Source organism: Aedes albopictus, chromosome 3 (genome assembly GCF_035046485.1).
Source record: "Aedes albopictus strain Foshan chromosome 3, AalbF5, whole genome shotgun sequence".
Taxonomy (NCBI): domain Eukaryota; kingdom Metazoa; phylum Arthropoda; class Insecta; order Diptera; family Culicidae; genus Aedes; species Aedes albopictus.
Genome location: NC_085138.1, coordinates 110,253,745 through 110,278,685, shown reverse-complemented (window position 1 = coordinate 110,278,685; position 24,941 = coordinate 110,253,745). Strand labels below are relative to the sequence as shown.

Here is a 24,941-nt window from a genome sequence, read left to right as displayed (position 1 = left end):
CTTTGAATTATTCGTGAAAGCGTACTGGACGTTCTTGATGAGTAATAGTGACGTTTTCATAACACACTTAATTTATTTTACTCGAAAAGCTATAAAAATATTATATTTTTATACAAAACAGTCAATAAAACAAAATTTAAAGCCATAACATGTAGTTGTATGGCCTTAAATTTTCCGTTACAATATACTGAACCTGTTTTTGATAAAATGTCGATGTTTACATTACACTAATATTTTGTTTTATACAAAAAAAAATGTACGAAAATACCACAAAAAAGCGAATAAGTCAAAATTCAAAGCAATGATATGTAGTTTTTCAACTTTGAATATATTGTAATAGTTTAGTGGATTCATTTGAACAAGTGATGTTTTTATTACACTCATATTTTATATCACTCAAAATACTAGGAAAATACCACATTTTGCACACAAAGTAGTCATCAAATAAAAGTTGGAGTCAATGCATTATAGTTTTTTTGCCACGAAATTATTTGTAAAAAAGTACTTGACTTGTTTGATAAACAATAGTGATCTTTCAATTACACTCGTTGTTTTCTAAATTTGTTTATAAAAAATCAAAAACAACTCAAATAAAGAAAACTTACTATGCGCAGCACATAGTCACATGTTGATGTACCGTAAAAAAAAAAATATTTTACACAGATGATAATTATTTTTGATAGCTAAAAGCACTGAGATTTTCACTCAGGTGGAGTACTGACTCGATTTGTTATTTATAATTTTATAAAATTCTTCATGTTTTGATACAATAAATTAACCTAACATGTTTCATACGGCTTTTCCCATCATGCTGATACTCTTTGCGTTGCAATCTGTAATATTTTTTTGGGATTCTATATGTTTGTCAGAGCACTATCAAAGTTTCCCCAAAATAAAAATGTGATTCTCGCTCATATGAAAAAAAAATATTGATCACCCAAAACAATTGAAACATTGCAATTATAACTGAGACACCAGTACTTGTTTTAAAATTATTAAATCAGGAAAAATACATAGAATAATATTAAATAAATTTGCTGAAAAACTATCAAAGCTATCCCGTTTTACGGTATTGCATCAGAAACTCTTCTATATACATTTGTTTCCCAGGAATTTCCCAAAAGGTGCATTTATATTTTATGATATGTTTCAAAGATTGTTTCAAAATATTTTGTCGTGGGTTCTTTTCGAAAATCTTTCAAAAATATTCCGGAGATTCCTTTAGGGATATTTTCAAGAACATCAAGGATTCATGCGGAATTTATTTAGGGGTTCTATTTCTCGAGGATTTTTTTTAGAAAACTTTTAAAATGTTTCCGTGTATTATTCCTTTGGGTTTTCATCAGAAATTCCCCTAGCGATTGCTTGATAAATTTCTCCAAGGACTCATTTAGAATATTATCATATTTTTCAGGAATCTCTTATTTTTTTCCTGGAGCATTTTCGAAGTTTTTTTTTCTGGCTTTCTCCAGTTCTCTCAAGTTTCCATCTGCCAAAGAGTTTTCCGATATTTCTCCTGAATTTCTTCGCTGGTTTTCATCCGGAGTTTCTCCCGGGATTTCTCTTAGAAATTTTCAGAGTTCTTACATGAATTTTCTAAATATTTCCTACCAGATTTCCCAGTTCTTCTCACTATTTCTTCCGAAGTTTCTCTCGCGTTCCTCATTGCATAATTTCTCGCAAAAACCACGTGGATTCATTCCGACATGTCTCTCGTTATTTACAACAATGAATTTTGTAGGTTATCTCAGGCAGGAGGTTTTCCGAGAAACACTTTCAAAAAGTACAGTACTGGACGCATTGACCGATTTTCATACAAAATGCTTAAGTTTGGAGCTCTGTATTTCAGCTTCTAGAGCACAAACTCCGAAAGTAATCTCAGGTGAAACTTAAAAAAAAACTATCGCAATAACCTTTATAAAATATTCCGGATGTAACTTCTGTAGAAATCCGGGGAGAAACTCCAGGAAAAAATCATTGAAATTTCTTAAAGCTTCGGGAGAAATTCCAGAAGCAATTCCTTCAGAAAACTCGTGAAAAACACCTTTAAAATCCGGGAGAAGCCTCAGTTGAAATCCCAGCAATAGTTTCTGTAAAAACCTTAGAAATCCCGGAAAAATCTCATGGAGAAGTACCAAGATGAATACCGAAAGAAATCGCGGAAAACCTTCAAGAGAAATTCCGAGAGAAACTCTAAGAGAAATTCTACGACAACATCTGATGTATATTCCCGGAGAAAAGAGAATAAATTCCTCGAAAATTTGTTTGGGCAAAACGCAGGAGAAAAAATCCAACGAGAGACTCTGAGAGCAAATATGGGAAAACCTTCAGGAGACAATATTTGGATTTCAGAAATCCTGTAATATTCTCCAGGAACTTTTCCGTAAAGAACTGTTTGAATCTGTGGTAAAAACGTCGATAGGAATACGAAAGAATCTCCGAGAGGAATTGGAAAAGGAATCCCAAGGAACAGGAATGAAGGAAGGCTGAAAATCTCTCTAATAAAGACACATAACCTAACCTTAGCTTTGGAAACCAACTAAGTTCGTATTTTTTTTTCATTTTCACGGGATTTCCGTTTATTTTTTGATGATTGCTACTGCATGTTCAGGAGACGCAAATGGACATAAATAAAAACAAATAAAAAAATCCCTGGTGAATTTTCGGTTTGCCTTGTATTTTTTTTTTCAGGTAGTAGATAACCTGAAACTAGTACAATAAAGTCAGTAATTGAAATCTGCATGTGTTTGTGTTGAATTTTATGTTATTGACTATTTCCAGTACATGCCAACGGAAAATTTAAAGACTAGCAACTACATGTCATTGCTTCAAATTTTGTTTTATTGACTATTTTGTATGAAAATAATGTTCAACGTTCATCATTTCGCGAAAAAAATTCAAGTCTTATATTTTTGTTTGTTGCCTACTTTGTGTGTAAAATATGGTATTTTTCAAGCTTTCCGCGTGAAATAAAATATGAGTGTAATAAAAAATTCACTAGAATTGTTTAAATAAATTCGCTAAACTACTACGATAAATTCAAAGCTGAATAACTACATATCATTACTTTAAATTTTGACTTATTCGCTTTTTTGTGGTATTTTCGTACTTTTTTATATAAATCAAAATATGAGTGTAATGTAAACAATCAACATTTTATCAAAAAGGTTCAGTACATTGTAACGGAAAATTTAAGGCCATACAACTACATGTTATGGCTTTAAATTTTGTTTTATTGACTGTTTTGTATAAAAATTATGGTATTCTTGTAGCTTTTCGAGTAAAATAAATTAAGTGTGTCATGAAAACATCACTATTACTCATCAAAAACGTCCAGTACGCTTTCACGAGTAATTTAAAGGTAAAATACTACTTTGCATTGTAAGCCATTATTTTTGTTAAGCAATTTGCGTAAAAAATGTGATGCTTTCGTTGATTTTTGAGTGAATAAAAATTTGAGTGTAATGAAAACATCTCTATTATTCTTCAAGTATGTCTCCCAAACTGCTACGAACATTTCAAGGCTAAAAAACTACATGTTATCGTTTTAAATTTAGTTTTGTTGACTACTTTGTGTAAAAAGTATGGAATTTTCGTAGTTTTCCGGGTAAAACAAAATAAGAGTGTAATTAGAACATTTTCATTGTTCATCAAAAATGTCGAGTACAATCCTACGAACAATTTAAGACCAAGAAAACTATATGTCCTCGCTTTGAATTTTGATTTATTGCTTATTTTATGTGGAAAATAGGGTATTTTAGCAGTTTTTTGAGTAAGGTAATTTATCAGTGTACTGAAAAATAAATAATTTTGCATAAACATGTTCACTCCAGCTGTACGCATGATTTAGAGTCGAAAAAACTATATGTCATCGCTTTAAATTTTGTTTTATTGATCAATGTGCGCAAAAAATGCGCTCTCAAAAAAACTAGGAAGTGCCTTTTACTTAATAACTTTGGGTAGACGCATCTATTTCACATTTTTTTAAATGGACGATGATCTTGAAACCTGTCCGGTTCCATCGCAAAAAAAAGTTTTGAAATCGGTTGAAAAACGGCCGAGAAATGCCTTGTCAAAGTTGGACTTCCGACTTTTTTTGGACCCTTGGTAGTTTAGGAGTTAAACAACAATAATTAAAACACACTATTATATGACTACTTTTATGAAAACCATTGATGAAATATTTTATAGTATCCTTGAAGATATCCATAAAACCAGATTTTAAGAGTAATCAAAACTTTTCAATGTGTTGTAAACCTTCTGGCATTCATTATTACCGCAATAAAACTGTTTAAACTCTCAACAAATGGCGATGCGTTCGATTAGTAACGACATCTGTTGGTGGAAATGCAGAAACTACGACACTGCTAGGTTTATTGCGGTCGTCATAAAAGTAAACTTGCTTTCGTTTTATTTTCGCTAATTATGGTCGTCGCCATATTGAAGAATTAGATAACGTGAATGGAAAATAGTTAATTTTGCTCAAATTACCAATCAATTGATAGTTTGACACCATTTCCATAACATGCTCACATAAACAAAATCTCACAGCTAAGTTTTTTTGTTTGTGTTTTTTTTTTATTAAAGAGGTTTTAAACCAACGGGTTCATTCGCCTCTTAACCTTCCAGCGCGCGCGCCATCAAACAACCGAAACTGCGCCACGCTCGCGCTGTATACGAAAAGCGAGGTTTTTTGGTAGTGTTGTACTTTTTACAACAGCGCGCGCGCTGAAGGGTTAAAAAAGTTTTTTTTTGTGATTCGAGGTAGTTTTACTAAATTAACAAATTGATTTATTTCATTCCAAGACGATAATATTCACGAATTTCGAAGCGCATTAATTTTATGTCTCTGCAACCCCAATAATCACGGTAAAATTGAATGCGCATAAGCCAACCAACACAATAACTACTGAAATATTACTTTGAAATGATCGCTTTCTACTTACGAGTAATGTATCCTTCTGAACTTTACGTGCCATCCAGGAAGCTTCTCTGCATCTTGAGCTGTCATAGTTTTTGTTGAAAAACAAAACAACAACAATCATCATAACCTCTTTTCGAGAATGGAAGATTTTTTATTGCACTCTTAATGCGGTTTGCAAAACCTCTCCGAGAGTGGTCCACTTAGCCGGAAGATGCACTTAAAGAGGTTATCAAGAAGTTTTGATGTATACATAAGTTTTATTGCAAGTTTTTTTAAAATTGGTCATGAAGATCTCTTATAGAACCGAACAAAACTTAAAATGTTACTTGGGAGGTATCCTATTCAATGAAACATTATTCAACAGCGTCTGTTATGGCATCCAGCGGCTGAGGTAACAGCCCCACCACAGTGGATAGAAGACCTTAGAGTCTTAGGCTTAGAGCTTAGACCAACAACCTACTGTTCTCGAAACCCAAAAACGCTAAAAACCCTTACAGAAACCGAAAATAAAAGATTACAAACTGATTCAATGACAAAGACTTTAAACGCAAAAAAAAACGAACAAGATTTGGAACTTGGACAGAGCACGGGTTCGATTATTATCATTAGCTTTATTAAGGAGATATTCAGCCCGCGACTGGTTCATCTCCAAAAAAAGCACGGGTTCGAAACCTTACCATGATCCAATGTTACGCGCCAACCGATGCTACCGAATTGCAAGACAAAGAGAACTTTTACAGTCAACTGAATGCTGTCGTGAATAAAATTCCAAAAGGTGATATCAAGATCCTCATGGGCGACTTCAACGCGAAGGTTGGGTCCGACAATTCGGACTATGAGCACGTCTTGGGACGCCATGGTCTCGGAGAAATGAGAGGGACGGAGAGCTGTTTGCAGAGTTTCGATCTTTCCCCATCGATCAGTGCACAAAGTGACATGGGTTTCCCGTGATTGCCAAACGGAAAATCAAATCGACCACATCTGCATCAGCCGAAAATGAAATCGGAGCCTTCTTGATGTACGGAACAAACAGAGCGCCAACCATCATCTCCAAATTGGCGAGATCCGGCTGCGCATTACTGCACTGAGGATACTGATCGTATGTTTTTCATAGTTTACATCTTATGAACCAGTTATTTTTATTTTTTTTCATCATTTCATAGTTCTCGTATGCTTTTCATACATTGAAAAGCGAAATCCATAAGGCTTGTCGTATGAAAAATCTCATAAGAAGCATCGTATGAAAATCATAAGATGTGTTATGAAACATCATTGCTAAAAAACAATAAAACCTTTTATTGGCTTCTAGCCACTTCAACTTCCGAAGCGTCGATGGGCGAATGAGTAAAGCACGCACTCGCCAACCTTGACGTTCCTGGTTCGATTCCAGGTTACATTTTTTTTTAATTTGTGCAAAATTCAACACACGCCGACTGGAAGACGCTACGGTGAAAAGGTCATTCGTCGAGGAGCTGGAGAACCGTGCTGCGGATGGAAGGTGCAAGCGTAGAAGACCAATGGAGCGCCATTAAGAACGCCATCATCGCCAACGGCGAGAATTATTTGGGTGAGCTACGCACCCGAAGAAAGCAGTGGATCACAGATGACACCTGTAAGAAGATAGAGGAGCGAAGGAACGGCAAAGCCGCGATAGAGCAAGCGAAAATACGAAGAGCCAAAGCCGTACGTAGACCGTCAGCGCTATTCGGTTCTCGAGAAGGAAGTGAAGCTCATGTAGATGGGACAAAAGAGCGTGGGCGGACTCCTTAGCCGACGAAGGCGAGAAAGCCGCAACAACCGGCGACATTCGTCTCCTCTACGATGTCTCACGTCGCCTTAGTGGGACTAAGATGAATGCTACGATGCCCGCGAAAGACTGTCTGGGCAGTTATTGACCGATCCGACTAACCAGTTGAAATGCTAGTTCGAGCACTTTTTGAAGTGTCGGCTGAGCTACCAACACTACAGCACTGTCTGCCAAGTGTTCGACGCATTACCGGCGTCAACACCGAAGCCTCATCACTACAGAAAATAAAAACAGACATCCAAAATAGCATGAAATCGAACAGAGCCCCGGTGTTCGATCGCATATCAGCTGAGAGGCTCAGAGCTGACCCCGCAGTATCTGCACAACTGCTACATCAATAATTCGGCAACATATGGGATACCGCGACATTTCCGGCTGACTGGATTTCTAGGCGTCTTAGTAAAGGTACCCAAAAGGACTTATGCGATAATTGGCGGGGTACCTATCATGTTGATGTGCATCGTTCTCATAGTCCTCTGCAAAGTGATCCTTAATCGGATAAAGGAGAAGATTGACGCAACTCTCCGGCGACAGCAGACAGGATACCGTGCCGGACGATCCTGTATGGACCATATTGTCACGCTCCGTATCATCTTGGAGCAAATCAATGAATTCCAAGAATATCTCTAAAAGCGCCATTAGACTGTTTGTCATTATGACAAATATTTGCCATTGAAGTCTGACATTTATCCAAGGTTGCTGCGTTGTGTTGGTCATTTGTTGGGCTTGTTTGGCCAAATATTTGTCACGTCTAATGGGACCTTAACTGGTATTCATTTATTACGAAAAAGCTTTCGACCGTCTCAAACATGAAAACATGTGAGGATCCCTTAGGCACAAGGATGTCCCTGAGAAAATCATCGGCCTCATTGAAGCACAGTACAGGGCATTTTCGTGCAGAGGTCTGCACAACGGTGTCTTGTCCGATCCCATCCGGGTCGTTGCTGAAGTGAGGCAAGAATGTATTGTATGCTATCTTCAGTACTGTTCCTCATCGTAATCGACGAGATCCTGGTAGATGTAATTGATCGTGAATCAAATCGTGGGTTGCTGTGGCAGCCCATTACCATGGAGCACCTAAATGACTTCGAACTGGCTGATGACGTTGATCTCCTAGCTCAACAGCGTTCTAATAGGGAAGTGGAACCATCTCGGCAGAGCTCCTATTTTGAGAACTTTTCTGCTATAACTCAGCCAATTTTGAACCAATTGACACGATTTTTGGAACGCGGTGAGATACGTATAGTATCTAGCCGTGTACACAATTTCAAGTCAATTAGTTTGTAATTGACCGAGTTATAGCGAAAAGCACCCAAAATACCGGCCACTGCCAAAGTGGCTCGCTACCCTATGCAGAGCAGGCTCGATGATCCTGCCAATCGCTCCTCGGCGGCAGGTCTTACCATCAACGTAAACATGACCAAATAGTTGGATGTAAACACGGTCAACCCTTCCAGCTTTACGGTAACTGGGCAAGCAGTGGAGAACTTTGAAAGCTTCCAATACCTTGGTAGCCAAATGGCAGCCGATGGCAGCACCAAGATCGACATAGGTTCACGAATCAAGAAGGAAAGAACTGCCTTTGCGTATGTATGGAAAAACAATCAGATAAGTCGACGCACCAAAATCCGAATTTTCAACTCGAATGTGAAATCTGTGCTGCTGTAAGCCAGTGAAACTTGGTGTGCATCAGTGGAGAACACTGAACGGCTGCAGGTCTTCATCAATAGATGCCTGCGGAATATAAATCGTGCATGGTGGCCTTATAATTGGGTCTCCAACGTGGAGCTCTATCATCGATGTCATCAAAAGCCGATAGCGATAGAAATTCGGGAGGGAAAGAGGAAGTGGATCGACCACACTCTACGCAGGGACGGGACGGGAACGAAACCTGCAAACAAGCGTTAGATTGGAACCCAATAGGACATCGCAGCAGAGGCAGAACCAGAGGCTCATGGCGGCGCAGCCTCAACAGGGAAATGAAGAAATTCGACAGAAATTTTACCTGGCCACAGGTTAAGGCGATGGCGTGCAATTGCCCAGGATGGAGATCTTTCAATGTGGCCCTCTGCACCACCATGGGTGCTCATGACTGAAAGTAGTAGTAGTTCTCGGTAAGGAAGTGAAACGCTCATTTAGACGAGACAAAAGAGTGTGAGACGACGAAGGGGGGGCTGTGGGGGAGCAAACCCTTCAGGAAGTGCGGAGTGGAAGGCCACATCGCCAGGGTGTGCCACTCGGCGACTCGGCATGCGTGAGAACAAAACAACCGACGATAGGGCAGGTTACATAGCTAAACTTGAACCACTGTGAGGCCGCACAACAGTTATTGTAGCAGTCAGTCTCAGAGTCAAAAACAGATATCGCCCTACTAGCGGACCCATACAGTATCCCTCCTGACAACGGGAACGGGGTAGCGGATAAGGCGAAGCTAGTGGCGATTTGTACGATTTCTGGTCCAGGGAATAATTTCCCCGTCGAACAAGGGCTTTGCAAGATCAATGGGGTATACTACTACGGCTACTACGTCCGTCGGTAATACCAACGATCTGTCTAGCCCTAAACTAAGTCGGAACCCTAAGCCTAAGGCGAGCACGATCTGAGGAAAAGCGAAACGAATAGCGGGTGGTCTTCACCGCTGCAAAAACCGTACTAAAGCCCGAGATAAGGGCAAGCAAAAAGGCCTGCTTTTAGGGTCTCTGCCAGAGTGCCAATGCGAATCCGTGGTGGGGTGATGCCTACAGGATCGCTATGGCCAAGACGAGAGGTGTAACGGCTCCTACAGAGCAATCTCCAGAAATGTTGGAGGGGATCATAAAGGGGCTTTTTCCGCGTCATGATGCTAGTTTTTGGCCTCCTTTGGTAGGACAGGCTGGGGCTGGCGATGATGAGAGGGTCATCGATGTGTAACCTGCGGGGATAGCAGAGTCCCTCAGCGTAGGTGAGGCCCCAGGTCCGGACGGAGTTCCGGACTTGGCCTTAAAAGTAGCCATTGCAGAGGCTCCCGAGTTGTTCAGGTTTGCTATGCAGAAATGCCTGGACGAGGCAGTTTTCGCAGAAGTGTGGAAGAGGCAGAGCCTGGTTCTATTGTAAACAGCGCTTTCTGGGGATACCCGAGTACCTGTACAAAATCCTCGGAAGTTACTTCGAGAATCGAGTACTAATTTACGACACAGAGGTGGGTCGGAAGTGCTTTCACATAACCTCAGGAGTCCCGCAAGGTTCCATCCTGGGTCCGGTGTTATGGAATGTCATGTAGGACGAGGTGTTGAGGTTAGAGTTCCCAGTGGGGGTAGAGATCGTTGGCATTACGCTCGAAGTCTATGGTGAGTCGATCGAAGAAGTGGAATTGACTACTACCCACTCGATCGGGGTTGTTGAGACGTGGATCACAAAACTGAGGTGATGGTTGTGAACAACCGGAAGTCGGAGCAGCAAGCAGTGATCAGTGTAGGCGATTGTACTATCACATCGAAACGCTCCGTCTAACACTTGGGCGTAATGATCGAAGATAAGCTAACCTTCGGTAGCCATGTTGATTATGCCTGTAAAAGATCCTCCATAGCCATTGCGGCACTATCCCGGATGATGTCCAATAGCTCTGCACTGTACGCCAGTAAGCGTAAGCTGTTGACTAGTGTCGCTACGTTCATACTAAGGTATGGCGACCCGGCGAGGGACACTGCAATAAGTACCGAAAGCTACCGTAGTAAGCAGGAAAGTACTTACAGGCTGATGTATCTGAGGGTTACAAGCACGTACCGTACCGTGTAACACGACGCGCTCTGCATCATCACTGGTATGGTGCCTATCGGCATGCTAATCAGGGAGGGCATGGAGTGCTTCGAAATGCGTGGCACAAGAGGCATAGGACTGTCAGGATAGTCTCCATGGAAATAACATTCCACATTCAGGTCCTTTCAGGCCATGGTGCTCGTCTGGGAGCTACAGAGGAGGTGGCGCGTGGACTCGGAGAATGGCTAGTCCAGATGCAGTGCAAGAGGTGGTCCAGGGGTTCGAAGTCGGCTTCGTAAGTCATACCGGTGCCCTGCGGTCGAGATCGACCCTTACAGCGATTAAGTGGCCCAGAGAGGAAGTCCCGGTAAGCGATGCTGTCGTGGCGTCGATCTACTGGGTTGGATCTGAGCCCGCGGTTGGAATAGGGCCTGAAGGGTAGTGATACTCTTCCTTTGCGGGCAGGTCAGATCGGGTTGCACGTGGGCATCAGTTGTTGATGTTTGCTAAGCAGTTGGGCGCGGGCGGGGTTGACCCTGCCCGCCTTCCGAGGACAAAGGGAGTGGCGAGGACCACTCGGGAAACTGGCTAAGCGCCAGCATACTACCGTGATGGACTCTCCAGAGCGAGTCATCGATGTTCGTTGCTGCTAGGCTACGGCAGCTAACCTTGAGGGTGCTATATGCACTAGCCCTTTCTCTGAAGCAATACCTTCTTGGTGGTTCCGGAGAGACGTAGGGTATGGCGACCATAGGAATGTGTTTTAGTGGGTCGAGGAGAGAGTACTCCTGGCTTTTACTAGTGTAGTAGAAGACGGCCTTGACCCCACACTACCCTAACCTTCTGTTAGGGTGTCTGTTGAGCAGATTTATCCCCCTATGGTTTGAAAGGAAAAATAAAGGCCATGGCATGGTTGCTTTGGGGGGTGGAAGCTCAGGTAAAATATTATCTCCTGTGCGCCCATTAAAAACACCACCCCCGGCGAAGACTGGCGCTCGAGCCTAGCTATTTAGCACTGTAGTTGGAGGAAATGCCAATGCAGAACCCGTAGCTTCCGGGAAGGTAAGCCCAGCTCCCTGGGTTAGTGGGTTGGTGTCAGCCGTAAAAAAGACTACGGAAAATCAACAAGAGAAGAATGCGAACCGATACCAATGGCGACGACCACAGCGACGAAAAGGGACTTGCGATTGGAAGCTCGGTACGTGGAACTGCAGATCTCTCAACTTCATCGGGAGCACCCGCATACTCGCCGATATACTGAAGGACCGCGGGTTCGGAATCGTAGCGCTGCAGGAGGTGTGTTGGACAGGATCTATGGTGCGAACGTTTAGAGGTAATCATACCATCTACCAGAGTTGCGGCAATACACGTGAGCTGGGAACAACTTTTATAGTGATGGGCGACATGCAGAGGCGCGTGATCGGTTGGTGGCCGATCGACGAAAGAATGTGCAGGTTGAGGATCAAGGGCCGATTCTTCAACATTAGCATAATAAACGTGCACAGCCCTCACTCCGGAAGCACTGGTGATGACAAAGACGCATTTTACGCGCAGCTCGAACGCGAGTACGACCGCTGCCCAAACCACGACGTCAAGATCATCATAGGGGATCTAAACGCTCAGGTAGGCCAGGAGGAGGAATTCAGACCGACGATTGAAAAGTTCAGCGCCCACCAGCTGACGAACGAAAATGGCCTACGCCTCATCGATTTCGCCGCCTCCAAGAACATGGCCATTCGTAGCACCTTCTTCCAGCACAGCCTCCCGTTTCGTTACACCTGGAGATCACCACAACAAACGGAATCGCAAATCGACACGTTCTGATTGATGGACGGCACTTCTCCGACATTATCGACGTCAGGACCTATCGTGGCGCTAATATCGACTCTGATCACTACCTGGTGATGGTTAAACTGCGCCCAAAACTCTCCGTTATTAACAACGTACATTACCGGCGGCCGCCCCGGTACGATCTAGAGCGACTGAAGCAACCGGATGTCGCCACCGCATACGCGCAGAATCTTGAGGCAGCGTTGCCGGACGAGGGTGTGCTCGATGTGGCCCCTCTAGAGGACTGCTGGAGTACAGTCAAAGCAGCCATCAACAACGCAGCCGAGAGCACTATCGGGTACGTAGAACGGAGTCGACGAAACGATTGGTTTGACGAGGAGTGCAGAGCGGTTCTGGAGGAGAAGGATGCAGCGCGGGCGGTAATGCTGCAGCATGGAACCCGACAGAATGTGGAGCGATACAGACAGAAGCGGAAGCAGCAGACCCGTCTCTTCCGGGAGAAAAAGCGCCGCCTGGAAGAAGCGGAGTGCGAGGAAATGGAATTGCTGTGCCGTTCACAGGAAACACGCAAGTTCTACCAGAAGCTCAACGCATCCCGCAAAGGCTACGTGCCGCAAGCCGAAATCTGCAGGGATAAGGACGGGATCCTCCTGACGGACGGACGTGAGGTGATCGAAAGGTGGAAGCAGCACTTCGACGAGCACCTGAATGGCGAAGAGAATGTAGGCACGGACCCAAGTAACAAAATTAAATTTATAATGCTTTTGAAGTATTCTTCAACACCTGTTCTTTAAAACCATGCATAAACCAAATTGTTCTGCAAAACGACATCAACTCAACCATGAACCCGCCATAAGACCAAAGAGGCCCATCCTAAGATGCTCTTGGAGAGTTGTTTTTGAATTTCTCTTAAAACTTGTTGTACTTCCCAAGTTGTCCTCAAGGCGAATTGCTCTCTCCTTGTAGAATTCTTCAAGTGCACGATAAAACGGTAATAAATTTGTCGGGGTTGTTGCTGATGCAGCTTTTATGTCGACAGAAAAGTTTGGTGAATTAAATTGAAATTAATAATACAATGAAAATGTAACATTATTGTAATCGGGATTAGTTTATTACACAAATTGGAAATATTTCCGTGGTGTAACAAGGATGCCAAATGCCAAGCAAAATTCCTCGTATATATGTTGCAAGATACTTCCAAAAATAGCAACGCGCTTCCATTATAACGCACTAATAAAATATTTAAAAATATTATTCCTGGTCATGCGAACATTGCTCATGAGTTTTCTCAACATGGCTTCCATTGAAATCTAGGCCGGTGGTCGGTCCATCATCGATGGTTTTAATCAACATCACCATAAGATCATCTTAAATTTCTTTCAACTCATGCCAGAGCTAAAAGCGTAGCTCAAGAACACTAGGATTTATAACGTTCTCAATGCAGCCTGGTTGGCCTCCATCAAGAACATCTTAAATTTATTTCATCTTATGCAAGGGTAAGAAGTGTTACTCAAGAGTACGCAGGTTTATAACGTTCTTGAGTTAGGTTTATGCAAACTCCGCCAAGAACGTCATAAATTATGTACGCCAAATTGTAAACAAATAATAAATTATCGCACCGCGGTGGATTTTGTGAATCTCGTCCGATGAATTTAATTATCAGCCCGGTACCGTTGCCAACCAGGCAGACCTTTTTCGATAACCGGCCTTGATGCGGTGCTGTGCCTCATTCCTCCGGTCAGCACTTCCAACAGGTAAGTAGTTGTTGATTTTGAAGATCGATAATTGGAACCCCGATTGCACGGGAATCGACGTTCTGGATGACCATACCCACCCCATTTCGGATGCTGCAACCGGAGGAACTTGGCACTGCACCGCGTTGCGGTTGGGTTTCCGGGTAGGTGTTCTTGATTGGCAGCAATAATGGAACGACGAGAATCAAAATCTGATGCTTGAGTTTTTTCTTGTATTTTTCATGTACCAAGCTGTTCTCATGCGAGAACAGTTCCTCTTGACCAAGAACGGATGATTGAAGATAACTACAAGAACCTTATAAAACTGAAAATAAGTTCAACAGTTCTTGTTGTGTTTATGGTTTTATGAACTGAACCTCAAGTATTCTTGGAGGTGTTTTTAAAACCACATATTGACGAAGAATAGTTGTGCTCAGCTGAAACTCCGATAAGATCAACTAGAATGTGCAATGTTCCTATAAAACTATCATAAAAATAAATAAAACCAAATAGAATTTAGATTGTTACTTGGGGAGGACCAAGGCAACGGAGGAAATGACTATGTTGGTGCAGCAGAGGACGGGAACGAACCAACTCCCACGCTGAGGGAAGTTAAGGATGCCATCCACCAGTTAAAAAACAACAAAGCGGCTGGTAAGGACACTATCGCAGCAGAACTCATCAAGATGGGCCCGGAAAAGTTGGCCACCTGTCAGCATCAGTTAGTAGTCAAGATCTGGGAAACCGAACAGCTACCGGAGGAGTGGAAGGAAGGGATAATCTGTCCCATCCACAAGAAAGGCGACAAGTTAATGTGTGAGAACTTTCGAGCGATCACCATTTTGAATGCCGCCTACAAAGTGCTATCCCAGATCATCTTCCGTCGTCTTTCACCTAAAGTAAATGAGTTCGTGGGAAGTTACCAAGCCGGTTTCATAGACGGCCGGTCGACAGCGGACCAGATCTTCACCGTACGGCAAATCCTCCAGAAATGCCGTGAATACCAGGTCCCAACGCATCACCTGTTCATCGACTTCAAAGCGGCATACGACAGTATCGACCGCACAGAGCTATGGAAAATCATGGACGAGAACAGCTTTCCCGGGAAGCTGACTAGACTGATAAGAGCAACGATGGACGGTGTGCAGAACAGCGTAAGGATTTCGGGTGAGCTATCTAGTTCATTTGAATCTCGACGGGGACTACGACAAGGTGATGGACTTTCCTGCCTACTATTCAACATCGCCCTGGAAGGTGTAATGCGACGAGCCGGGCTCAACAGCCGGGGTACGATCTTCACGAAATCCAGCCAATTTGTCTGTTTTGCGGATGACATGGATATTATTGCTAGAACATTTGGAACGGTGGCAGAACAGTACACCCGCCTGAAACGTGAAGCAGCAAAGGTCGGACTGGTGGTGAACGCGGCTAAGACAAAGTACATGTTGGTAGGTGGGCAGGGATGGCATTCACCATTTGCAAAGAGTTACATTCACTTGCTACTATCTCAGTTCATAAGCATGCTATCAAAAAACAATGTATGGATGACTTTTACCTTGTAGTTTTATCTGAAAGTTTGTCGAATATCATAAGGGGCCGTTCATAAACCACGTAGACTTTTTGGGGGGAGGGGGGGGTCTGGCCAAAGTCTACGCTCCATACAAATTTCAAAATTTTTGTATGGACAAAAGTCTACGAGGGGGGAGGGGGGGTCTGAGATTTCCAAATTTTGGTCTACGTGGTTTATGAACAGTCCCTAAGGGTCGCACACGCATGCTTAACTCGTGACCGAGCTGTGAAAGCAACTCTCCACGCCGTGAATGTAAATTACATTCACGGCGTGGAGAGTTGCTTTCACAGCTCGGTCACGAGTTATGTATGCGTGTGCGACCCTTATGATATTCGGCAAACTTTCAGATAAAACTACAAGGTAAAAGTCATCCATACATTGTTTTTTGATAGCATGCTTATGAATTGAGATAGTAGCAAGTGAATGTAACTCTTTGCAAATGGTGAATGCCATCCCTGTAGGTGGGACTGAGCGAGACAGGACAAGCCTTGGCAGCAATGTTACGATAGACGGGGATACTTTCGAGGTGGTAGAAGAATTCGTTTACCTCGGTTCCTTGCTAACGGCTGACAATAACGTGAGCCGTGAAATACGAAGGCGCATCATCAGTGGAAGTCGTGCCTACTATGGGTTCCAGAAGAAGCTGCGGTCAAAAATGATTCACCCCCGCACCAAATGTACCATGTACAAGACGTTAATAAGACCGGTGGTTCTCTACGGACACGAGACATGGACGATGCTCGAGGAGGACCTGCAAGCACTCGGGAGTTTTCGAGCGACGGGTGCTAAGGACGATCTTCGGCGGCGTGCAGGAGAACGGTGTGTGGCGGAGAAGGATGAACCACTAGCTCGCTGCACTCTACGGCGAACCCAGCATCCAGAAAGTGGCCAAAGCCGGAAGGATACGATGGGCAGGGCATGTTGCAAGAATGCCGGACAACAACCCTGCAAAGTTGGTGTTTGCTAACCATCCGGTTGGTACAAGAAGGCGTGGAGCGCAGAGAGCACGATGGGCGGACCAGGTGGAGCGTGATCTGGCGAGTGTTGGGCGTGACCGACGTTGGAGAGCTGCAGCTGCAAATCGAGTATTATGGCGGCAAATTGTTGATTCAATGGTTGCTTTGGACAATATCTACATAATTTGGTCATGCGGTTTCACCCAAATGTCCGGTTCAGGCTTGTTTTAGAGGAAAGTGGCGGAACACGTTTTGTTTGTGTGAACGCGTTTTCACACAATGCGTGACCGCATGCTTGCCACATGCGCATACAACAAAGGTCAATCTTGTCCAGAGGATGTGTAGGGATGAGTTTGGCTGGAATGCCGTTTCAACGGCTATCACCCACATCGTCTTGGAGCAACATAGGAGGTGGCGCATGGACTTGGAGAATGGCTAGTGCATACACAATACAAGAGGTGGTCCAAGGCTTCGGAGTCGGCTACGTAGGCCATACCGGTGCGGTGCCTTGCGGTCGAAATCGACCCTTACAGCGATTAAGTGGCCGCGGGGAGAATATCCTGGTAGCGTTGCTGTCGTGGCGTCGGTCTATTCGGTTGGATCCGAGCCCGCGGTTGGAAAGAGATCCTCGGCAAGGTCGGGGCAGGTGGAGGCTCCATGTCGGCACGTCTTTCTGTGTGCTGGCTGATAGGGCCAAGCAGTTGCAAGCAGGCGTGGTGTCGATCCTTCCTCCCTACGAAGGACAAATGGAATGGTGAGGGCCACTCGGGAAACTGGCTGAGCGCCAACATGCTTGGTGGACTCCCCAAAGCGAGTCATCGATGTTCGTTGCTGCAGGCTACGCAGGTGACCTTGAGGGGGCGATGTGCACCAGCCCCTTTATGAAGCAATACCTTCTTGATGGTTCCAGAGGGACGAAGGATTTGGCGATCATGGGAATATTGTTTAGTGGGTCGAGGAAAGAGTATTCCGGGCATTCACTTTTTGCTGCACAGTACCATCAGAAGCAATACGAGATAATTGGAGAGAACAGCGGATCTAATGCCAACAAGAGGGCAAATCGCGTGGAAAAATTGCGTGATTTCTCTAAGTTACGCGAACTTTTTACGTGATTTCTGTATTGCGCAAACGCATTCATCGCGTAAAAATAGAATAATGTATACAGTTGAATAGAATTGCGTACATTAAATTTTGCACATACTAAGAAGGAAGTACACAATCTCAATCTAGTTCCGTCCGCCACTGTACGTAGGTAAAAGCGCCAAGTACTTCATGCTTACAATACTAATGTTTCCATCACAGCACCACTCCATCTAGCGCGCAATCAAAACCATCCACCATCCTCCAGCAATGCATTGTTGAGTGAGGCAGACAGGCAAGTGAAAAGCGAGAGAGTCACAAAAATAAGAGTTCGCCGGAGATCCAACTCACAACATTAGAAACCACGCGCGTGGTGGTAGCCAAAATATATGGACACCGCACCGCCGTTCAGGTGTGTCGTTCTTTTTTTTTTTCTTTGCTACGCGCAACCTTCATCAGAGCTGCAGCAGATCCGTCGCGGGTGCGCGCGGCGTGTGACCTAGAAGCACGGTATATTTTTTAACGTTTCGTTTGTTTCGTTTTGGTTTGTGCCGTTAAAGTACAATACGTTCAGTCTGTTGCGAATCTTCCTGGTACCCGGAGTGTGGTCGGGCTGAGCGGGTCTCAGGTCTCTCTGAGTCTCAAGTGTATGTGAAGTTCGATAAAGTGAAGGTGGTGAAAATAGTGTGCATATAAGAGACACTAATAAATATTGACGATCGAGTAGCTATAAAAGCCGGCTGCAATCGAACCTTAAAGCTTCAACGATCACACTCCAAGATGGTCAAGTTCAATGAGAGAAATCATCCCTTCGTGGACCTGGGAGATGGCCTTAGCATATGCTTGAACCGCGCGGCGTACCACGATGACAAAGAGCTACGACGGGATGCAGCTGTGTCGGAGGAAACGGCGATGGCCTTGATCGAATTTCGTCGGCTTGTGGAGACCAATCGGAACTTGGACGTCAAGGTCGACCAGAACAACTGGACCGTGATGCTGTATCTGAGGTGCTACGACAACGACGTGAAGCGGGCGTTCGCCTTGATGGATTATGGTTACCGGTTGCTGCACCGGGTAACGGATTACACTATGCCCTACGCACAAGTGAGACACGTCTTCGAGGAAGGTCTCATTCGATATTTGCCGAATTGTGACGAGGATGGAGCGGTGGTGTTCATTGTGGAGATGAGCCGTAAGTAAAATCTTATTCTAATTTCATGTTTCATTGGTTCTATTAACAAACAGAGTCTGCTTCTCAACTCAACAGTAAAGAGCCCTAACTGAGAGCTTTCTTTGCTTATTAATCCTTTATGATTTCCACCTGCTAACCGCTTGGCAGTTGAAGGCAAGTACTACTTCCTTCGTTTAGTGATAAACCAATCGTCACAGTCTTGGCGCTATCGTAACCGTGGCTCGGTACATCTTCTTTTTCTTGCTTGCGCTACGTTCCAAGAGCCTACATCGCAGCTTAGTATAGATACTACCATTACTGCTATTGAGGAAAAGCTTTCTATGCTGGTTTACGAACGGAAGATGAATACAAAAGGTTGGAAATGAATTGCTCCGTGGAAAATCTTTGAAAATAGGCATTTGTCAAATTTTCTTTTGAACTTTTACTCTTCGACTTGTTGTCCTTTCAACCTTCTGTTTTACAACCTGTCACCTACAAGGTCTAGGGCCACCTTTTAACTTTCAACCTTGTATCACAGATTCTTCCTTCGGGAACAGCTCCAGGGATTCCTTCAGAAATTCTTCTAGGGATTCTTTCGGGAACACCTCTACGGATTACTTCGGGAATACCTCCAGGGAGTCCTTCGATCATACCTCCAGGGATTCGGAATTCCTTCGGGAATACCTCCAGAGATTCTCTCGGGAATACCTCCAGGGGTTCCTTCGGGAATATCTTCAAGGATTTTTTCGGGAATCCTATGGGATCCCTTCGGCCAAAATTTCATGGATACCCACCATCTATTGACACTCCAAGTGATTTAGATGATGCAGTTGATACTTCAACAACCTTCACCATGGAAGCTTTTGAAGAAGCTTGCCCTTTACGGTCTGCGAAGACCCCAAGAGGAACCCCTTGGTGGAACTCTGATCTGGCGAAGCTCAGGAAACAATGTAAGTACAAAGAATTTCAACAGACGACGTTCGGCTGATTCGGAGGCATCGTCTCGCAAGGCCTGCCAAAAAAACTCTCCGGTCTGCCGAACGAACCGGCTGGAAAAGCCATTGTTCAAATGCTTCCAAATCTAAGGATTTCCGAGTGAACGAACTTCGTTTGCCAAATGGCGATTTCACTTGCTCTGATGAGGAAGTTCTGGAATGCTTATTCAGAACACACTTCCCCGGATGTGTGAATATTTCTTCTTCGGATGAACCGGGTGTGTTTTCTTATAGTTATGATTCTCTGGCTTTGGCGCGGAGTATTGTAACTATAGAATCTATTAGTGGGCACTAAATAGCTTTGCTCATTTCAAATCCCCTGGAGCAAATGGGATTTATCTTATTTTGCTTCAGATAGGATTAGTGTGTTTCAAACAAACTAATGTTTGCTGTTTTGCTACAGTGTATACCGTCTACCGTTGGTTTGAACGACATTTCATGCAAACTAACGAAGTTCATTTTTAGTTTGAACTTCTAGCAACCCTGTGGGCGACGAAAAACACACTGCTGGCAGCCTTATTTGATGTTTTGTTTTAATTCTGCGTTCCGTTTCACCTTATTCCATTAGCAGCATGACGTTTGAAGTTTGAACCATTTTTAATTTAAACACAGATAAGAGATGTTTATGCTAGCACAATTTTTTCGCAGAATCCTGTGTAAATGTTCAAAACGATATACGTTTGCTCACTACCGCCATCTACTCAACTTATTGCGACATTACATCGAACTTGAATGCAAGAATAGTTTAAAGTTCTAGTTTTATTCAAGACTGAATACAATCTTGAGTGTAAAATTGCGTAGTGCATGTAATCTTGAAAGCGATCACTGACTATCGATCACTGCGCCATCTCTAAATGATTGCCACATGAGTCTCAGCTGCTCGTTACATACAAAATGGCTGTTGAGCATTTTTACACACATTGCCAAAATAAGCATAAACGTCTGTTATCTGTGCTTAAACTTTAAGTTTATTCTGAAAGTGGCTCGTGCGTCGTATGAAGAAGCAATGAGTTTCAGACCTATTAGTTTACTCTCTTTTCTTCTGAAATGCTTAGAACACATTGTGGATCATCACAACCGTGATGTTCATCTGGCCAACGTGCCTCTTCATGTGAAACACCATGCCTACCAATATGGTAAATCCACTGTGACTCTTATACACAAGGTTGTGTACGATATCGAGCAGGCATTCGCTCAACAGCAATCTTGTTTGGGCGTTTTCTTAGATATAGAGTGTGCCTTTGACAACGTGCTTTTCGATGCCATATTGGAAGCCGCACGAAGTCATGGTATATCTCCAATGATTTCCAATTGGCTTCATAAAATGCTCAAAAACCGATATCTCTTCTCTAAATTGCGTCTAGCAGCGATTAGGAAATTCAGGCCAAACATGTCTAAAGGTCCAATCTGCAGAAGAGAGGCTCTCTTTGCTTTCCCTCTCTTTCGTTAATATCTCAGCTGTTTATTTGTATTATGATTGTCTCCTTGCATTGAACGATGGTCAAAACAATCGTCTTTTGATTTGTACTGCAAAAGTAGTTGAAAAGTGTACCATTACATTGCAATAATTGAAAGAGAAAGTGAACAAAGAGAGCCTCTCATATGCAGATAGGACCTATTGAAATGTTTGGCCTGAATTGAGTGTTTGTGGATGCCCCCACGGGGGAGTTATCACCGCTTTTGTGGAATCTCGTAGTAGATACGCTATTGAGGCATCTCTACAATAGCGGCTTTTCTACTTATGGTTTTGCCGACGACTACCTAACATTGTTAGTTGGTATGTGCATCAGCATTCTTTTCGACCTGATGCGAAGCACTCTTTAGATAGTTGAGGGTTGGTGACGCCAATATGGCCTTTCGGTTAATCTGAGTAAAACATCTATTGTTCTTTTCACGGAAAAGCTACACCGTAATGGTGTTCGTCCTTTGCGTCTCTTCGATTCTGAAATCAATGTGACTGAACAGGTAGAGTACGTTGGAGTTATTCTTGATTCCTAACTTTCCTAACTTCCTACGTTCATAATCAAGAAAGCTTATGTGGCCTCCGGGCAATGCCTGCGAACTTTTGATACAACTTGGAGTCCAATCGCTCGAAGTTCTCTTTGACCACAGATAACAGACGTTTATGCTTATATTGGCAATGTGTGTAAAAATGCTCAACAGCCATTTCGTATGTAACGAGCAGCTGAAACTTAGGTGGCAATCATTTAGAGATGGCGCAGTGATCGATAGTCAGTGATCGCTTTCAAGATTGCATGCACTACGCAATTTTACATTCAAGATTGTATTCGATCTTGAATGAAACTGGAACTTTGAACTCTTCTTGCATTCAAGTTAGATGTAATGCCGCAATCAGTTGAGTAGATGGCGGTAGTGAGCCAACGTATATCGTTTCGAACATTTACACAGGATTCTGCGAAAAATTTGTACTAGCATAAACATCTGTTATCTGTGCTTTGACGTTGCCCCACTACACATTTATCTTAAACAAGAAGCACTATCTTGCACTACTTGCATCTACGGGTACTCGATCTACTAGAGGAAACTCCTGTGAACCGCAGATCAACACACAGTACGATGTTTCCACTGTTGGTAAATTGAAACATAGTTGACCTTGCTCCAAGTGATCTTACAATTGCTTGTAATTTTGCATAAAATTTACATAACTTTCCACGAAATTCCCTTCCCGGGAAGAGTGGGCATCTGCATATCTGGAGAGAAGAATTTCAGACGGCATCGTAGGTTACACTGATGGCTCTCTTCTCGAAGGTCGAGCAGGTGCTGGTGTCTACTCTCGTGAGCTAAAGCTACATCAGTCTTACTCACTTGGTAGACACTGCACCGTTTTTCAGTCCGAAATATTTGCTCTTAAGTGCGGAGTGCAATCAGCACTTCAGCAGCACGGGGCAAGTAATATACTGCCCCCACTCGCAAAACAGTCCCATATGAATAGGAAACCCAGCAAAGATGGGACTGTTATGCGAGTGGCGGTAGTATACTTCTGTTCAGATAGCCAGGCTGCTATTGAAGCACTTGCTTCGGCCAACTCTAGGACGAAGACAGTTATCGCTTGTCGAACTCATATCGAGGAGCTGAACGCTGTTCACCTTGTATGGGTACCTGGCCATTCTTCCATCGCTGGAAATGAATTGGCCGATGAGTTAGCTCGCACTGGAGCATCACATGACTTCATTGGCCCTGAGCCAGATATTCCGGTATCGAAGTGTTGGGAAAAGCTTCTGACACACCTGGGCTGCCACTCAACACAAACAATATTGGACTAGTCATGTCGTCAAACAAAATTGTATTGTGCTGAGCCATCTCCAAGGGTGGCGAAGTATCTTACAAATCTGTCAAAGCAAAATTGCAGCATGCTGGTCAAAGCATTGACTGACCACTGCCGAGGTAGATGATGAAATAGGTTTTTATTATGGCGATGGCACAAATGTCCCTAATGGAGGATAACGTGCTTCTGGAACCGTCCTTCTACTAGGGATGCCTTGAGGAATCCAGGAATTCATTCGGAAATAACCTCTAGGAATTCCTTCGGGAATAGCTTCAGGGATTATTTCAGGAACACCTTCGAAGATTCCTTCGGAACCCTGTTGCCGGTTCATCCAGTACGCATACCACATGACCAGCCTTAACAATATCGTTTATTTTATACACCTCGCAGCGAAATCTTAAGCAAAATTCGACTACAATGTTACACAAAGATTGAAAAAATAGTTCATCAGTTCCTAAGATATGATGTTGCAAAGACAAATTCTTACACAGTATGTTTACCTTCACAAGCTCCCACCCAGACCAAACTTCTTCTATTTTTCCAGGCCGGTGGAACCCCTCCAAGATATCCCTGCAGCAGTTCATCGCCGCTATTCGGGTCGGTGGACTGGCTCTGATGCTCAACCCGGACGCCCAGCGCAACGGCTGCAAGGTGCTGTTCGATGTGGACGGCCTATCGATGAGTCACGTATCGCACTTTACCCCCCGCAGCTCAAACTTCCTGTTCGATTTGATCGAAAAGTGCACTCCCATTGTGACCAAGGGTATGCACACCGTCAACAACGGTATGATGTACAACGTGCTGTTCGCGATACTGAAACCATTCATGAGCAAAGATCTGCGCTCGAAAACCTATATGCACGGCAAGAACTGGAGCTCACTGGCGAAGCACATTAGTCCGAAGTGTTTGCCACCGCAGTACGGAGGAACCATGGAACTGCCGGATTGCTATAGGCCGGCGCTGGGGAAGCTGCTGCAGCATTATGAGGGCTATTTTACAGGTACGTTTGATTAATTTTCAAAGTCGTAGACAAAATCGAAGACAAGGGATTTTTTTTTCATTTTTAGAGTACAATTCTTATGGATATACGGGGAATCCGGATGGAAAATGATCCTGCATTCGTTTATGTGAGAGTTATCAACTGTACCTAAGTGTGTTAGAGCTATTTTTGTTATGATTTTTGCACAGATCACTTATAGCATTGAATAAACTATGCTTTAAAGACGAAATATGCACTGTTAATTCGATACTTTGGTTACCATACTTCATACACCAGAGAAGTCTCGCTTTTTAATTACCGGTTTCACGCAACAAAGTTAACCAATCATAAAACATCACACTTCAGCGTAAATGACAAAAAAAACGAACAACGACTCGAATGCAACAGCAACTACGAGAATGCATGCACTTCATCAGAAGTGAAGTGCAAGGTCCTCCGGGCCACGAACACGAGGGAGCCCTCTTGCACCTCTCATAAGTATCGATGATGGGTGATTGTCGCGTGGAGATAAACTGCATTGGAGAAGAAAACATCATAAGAAGCCCTTGTGTTGAAAGTAAGTATCGACCTTGCTACTATAATAAAGCAACAACAGTCAACAACACACAGTATCAGTTTCCATGGGGTGATTCATGTGTAGGTGATGCATATTTCCAATTATGCAATTAAAGATTCCTGTGGTTATTGTATACTGTGCTTATTTACTTTTTGTTTGTTTCTTCATATTACGTCTCAATTGGGAGACAATTATTCATGGTCAGAGAAGGCAAGGTAATTTCCTTGACAAAAAGAAGCCGAAGTAACCCAAATAATATTTTTGCGGAAATTCAATTTGAAGGGATCCTTACGGTTTTTAAACTTTTAAAGGTGAAACTCATTTGTTTGGTTTGTGT

General features: G+C 43.4%; 1 protein-coding gene across 1 annotated transcript; it reads left to right on the top strand.

Moving 5' to 3' along the window:
• The first annotated feature begins 17,858 nt into the window (after window positions 1-17,858).
• Window positions 17,859-24,577, top strand: LOC109414611 (alpha-tocopherol transfer protein-like). The gene is made up of 3 exons (XM_019688443.3): window positions 17,859-18,788; window positions 23,593-24,048; window positions 24,116-24,577. Exons 1-3 carry the CDS (start codon window positions 18,377-18,379, stop codon window positions 24,157-24,159), a joined length of 912 nt encoding a protein of 303 aa, XP_019543988.3. The 5' UTR covers window positions 17,859-18,376; the 3' UTR covers window positions 24,160-24,577.
• Window positions 24,578-24,941: the final 364 nt, after the last annotated feature.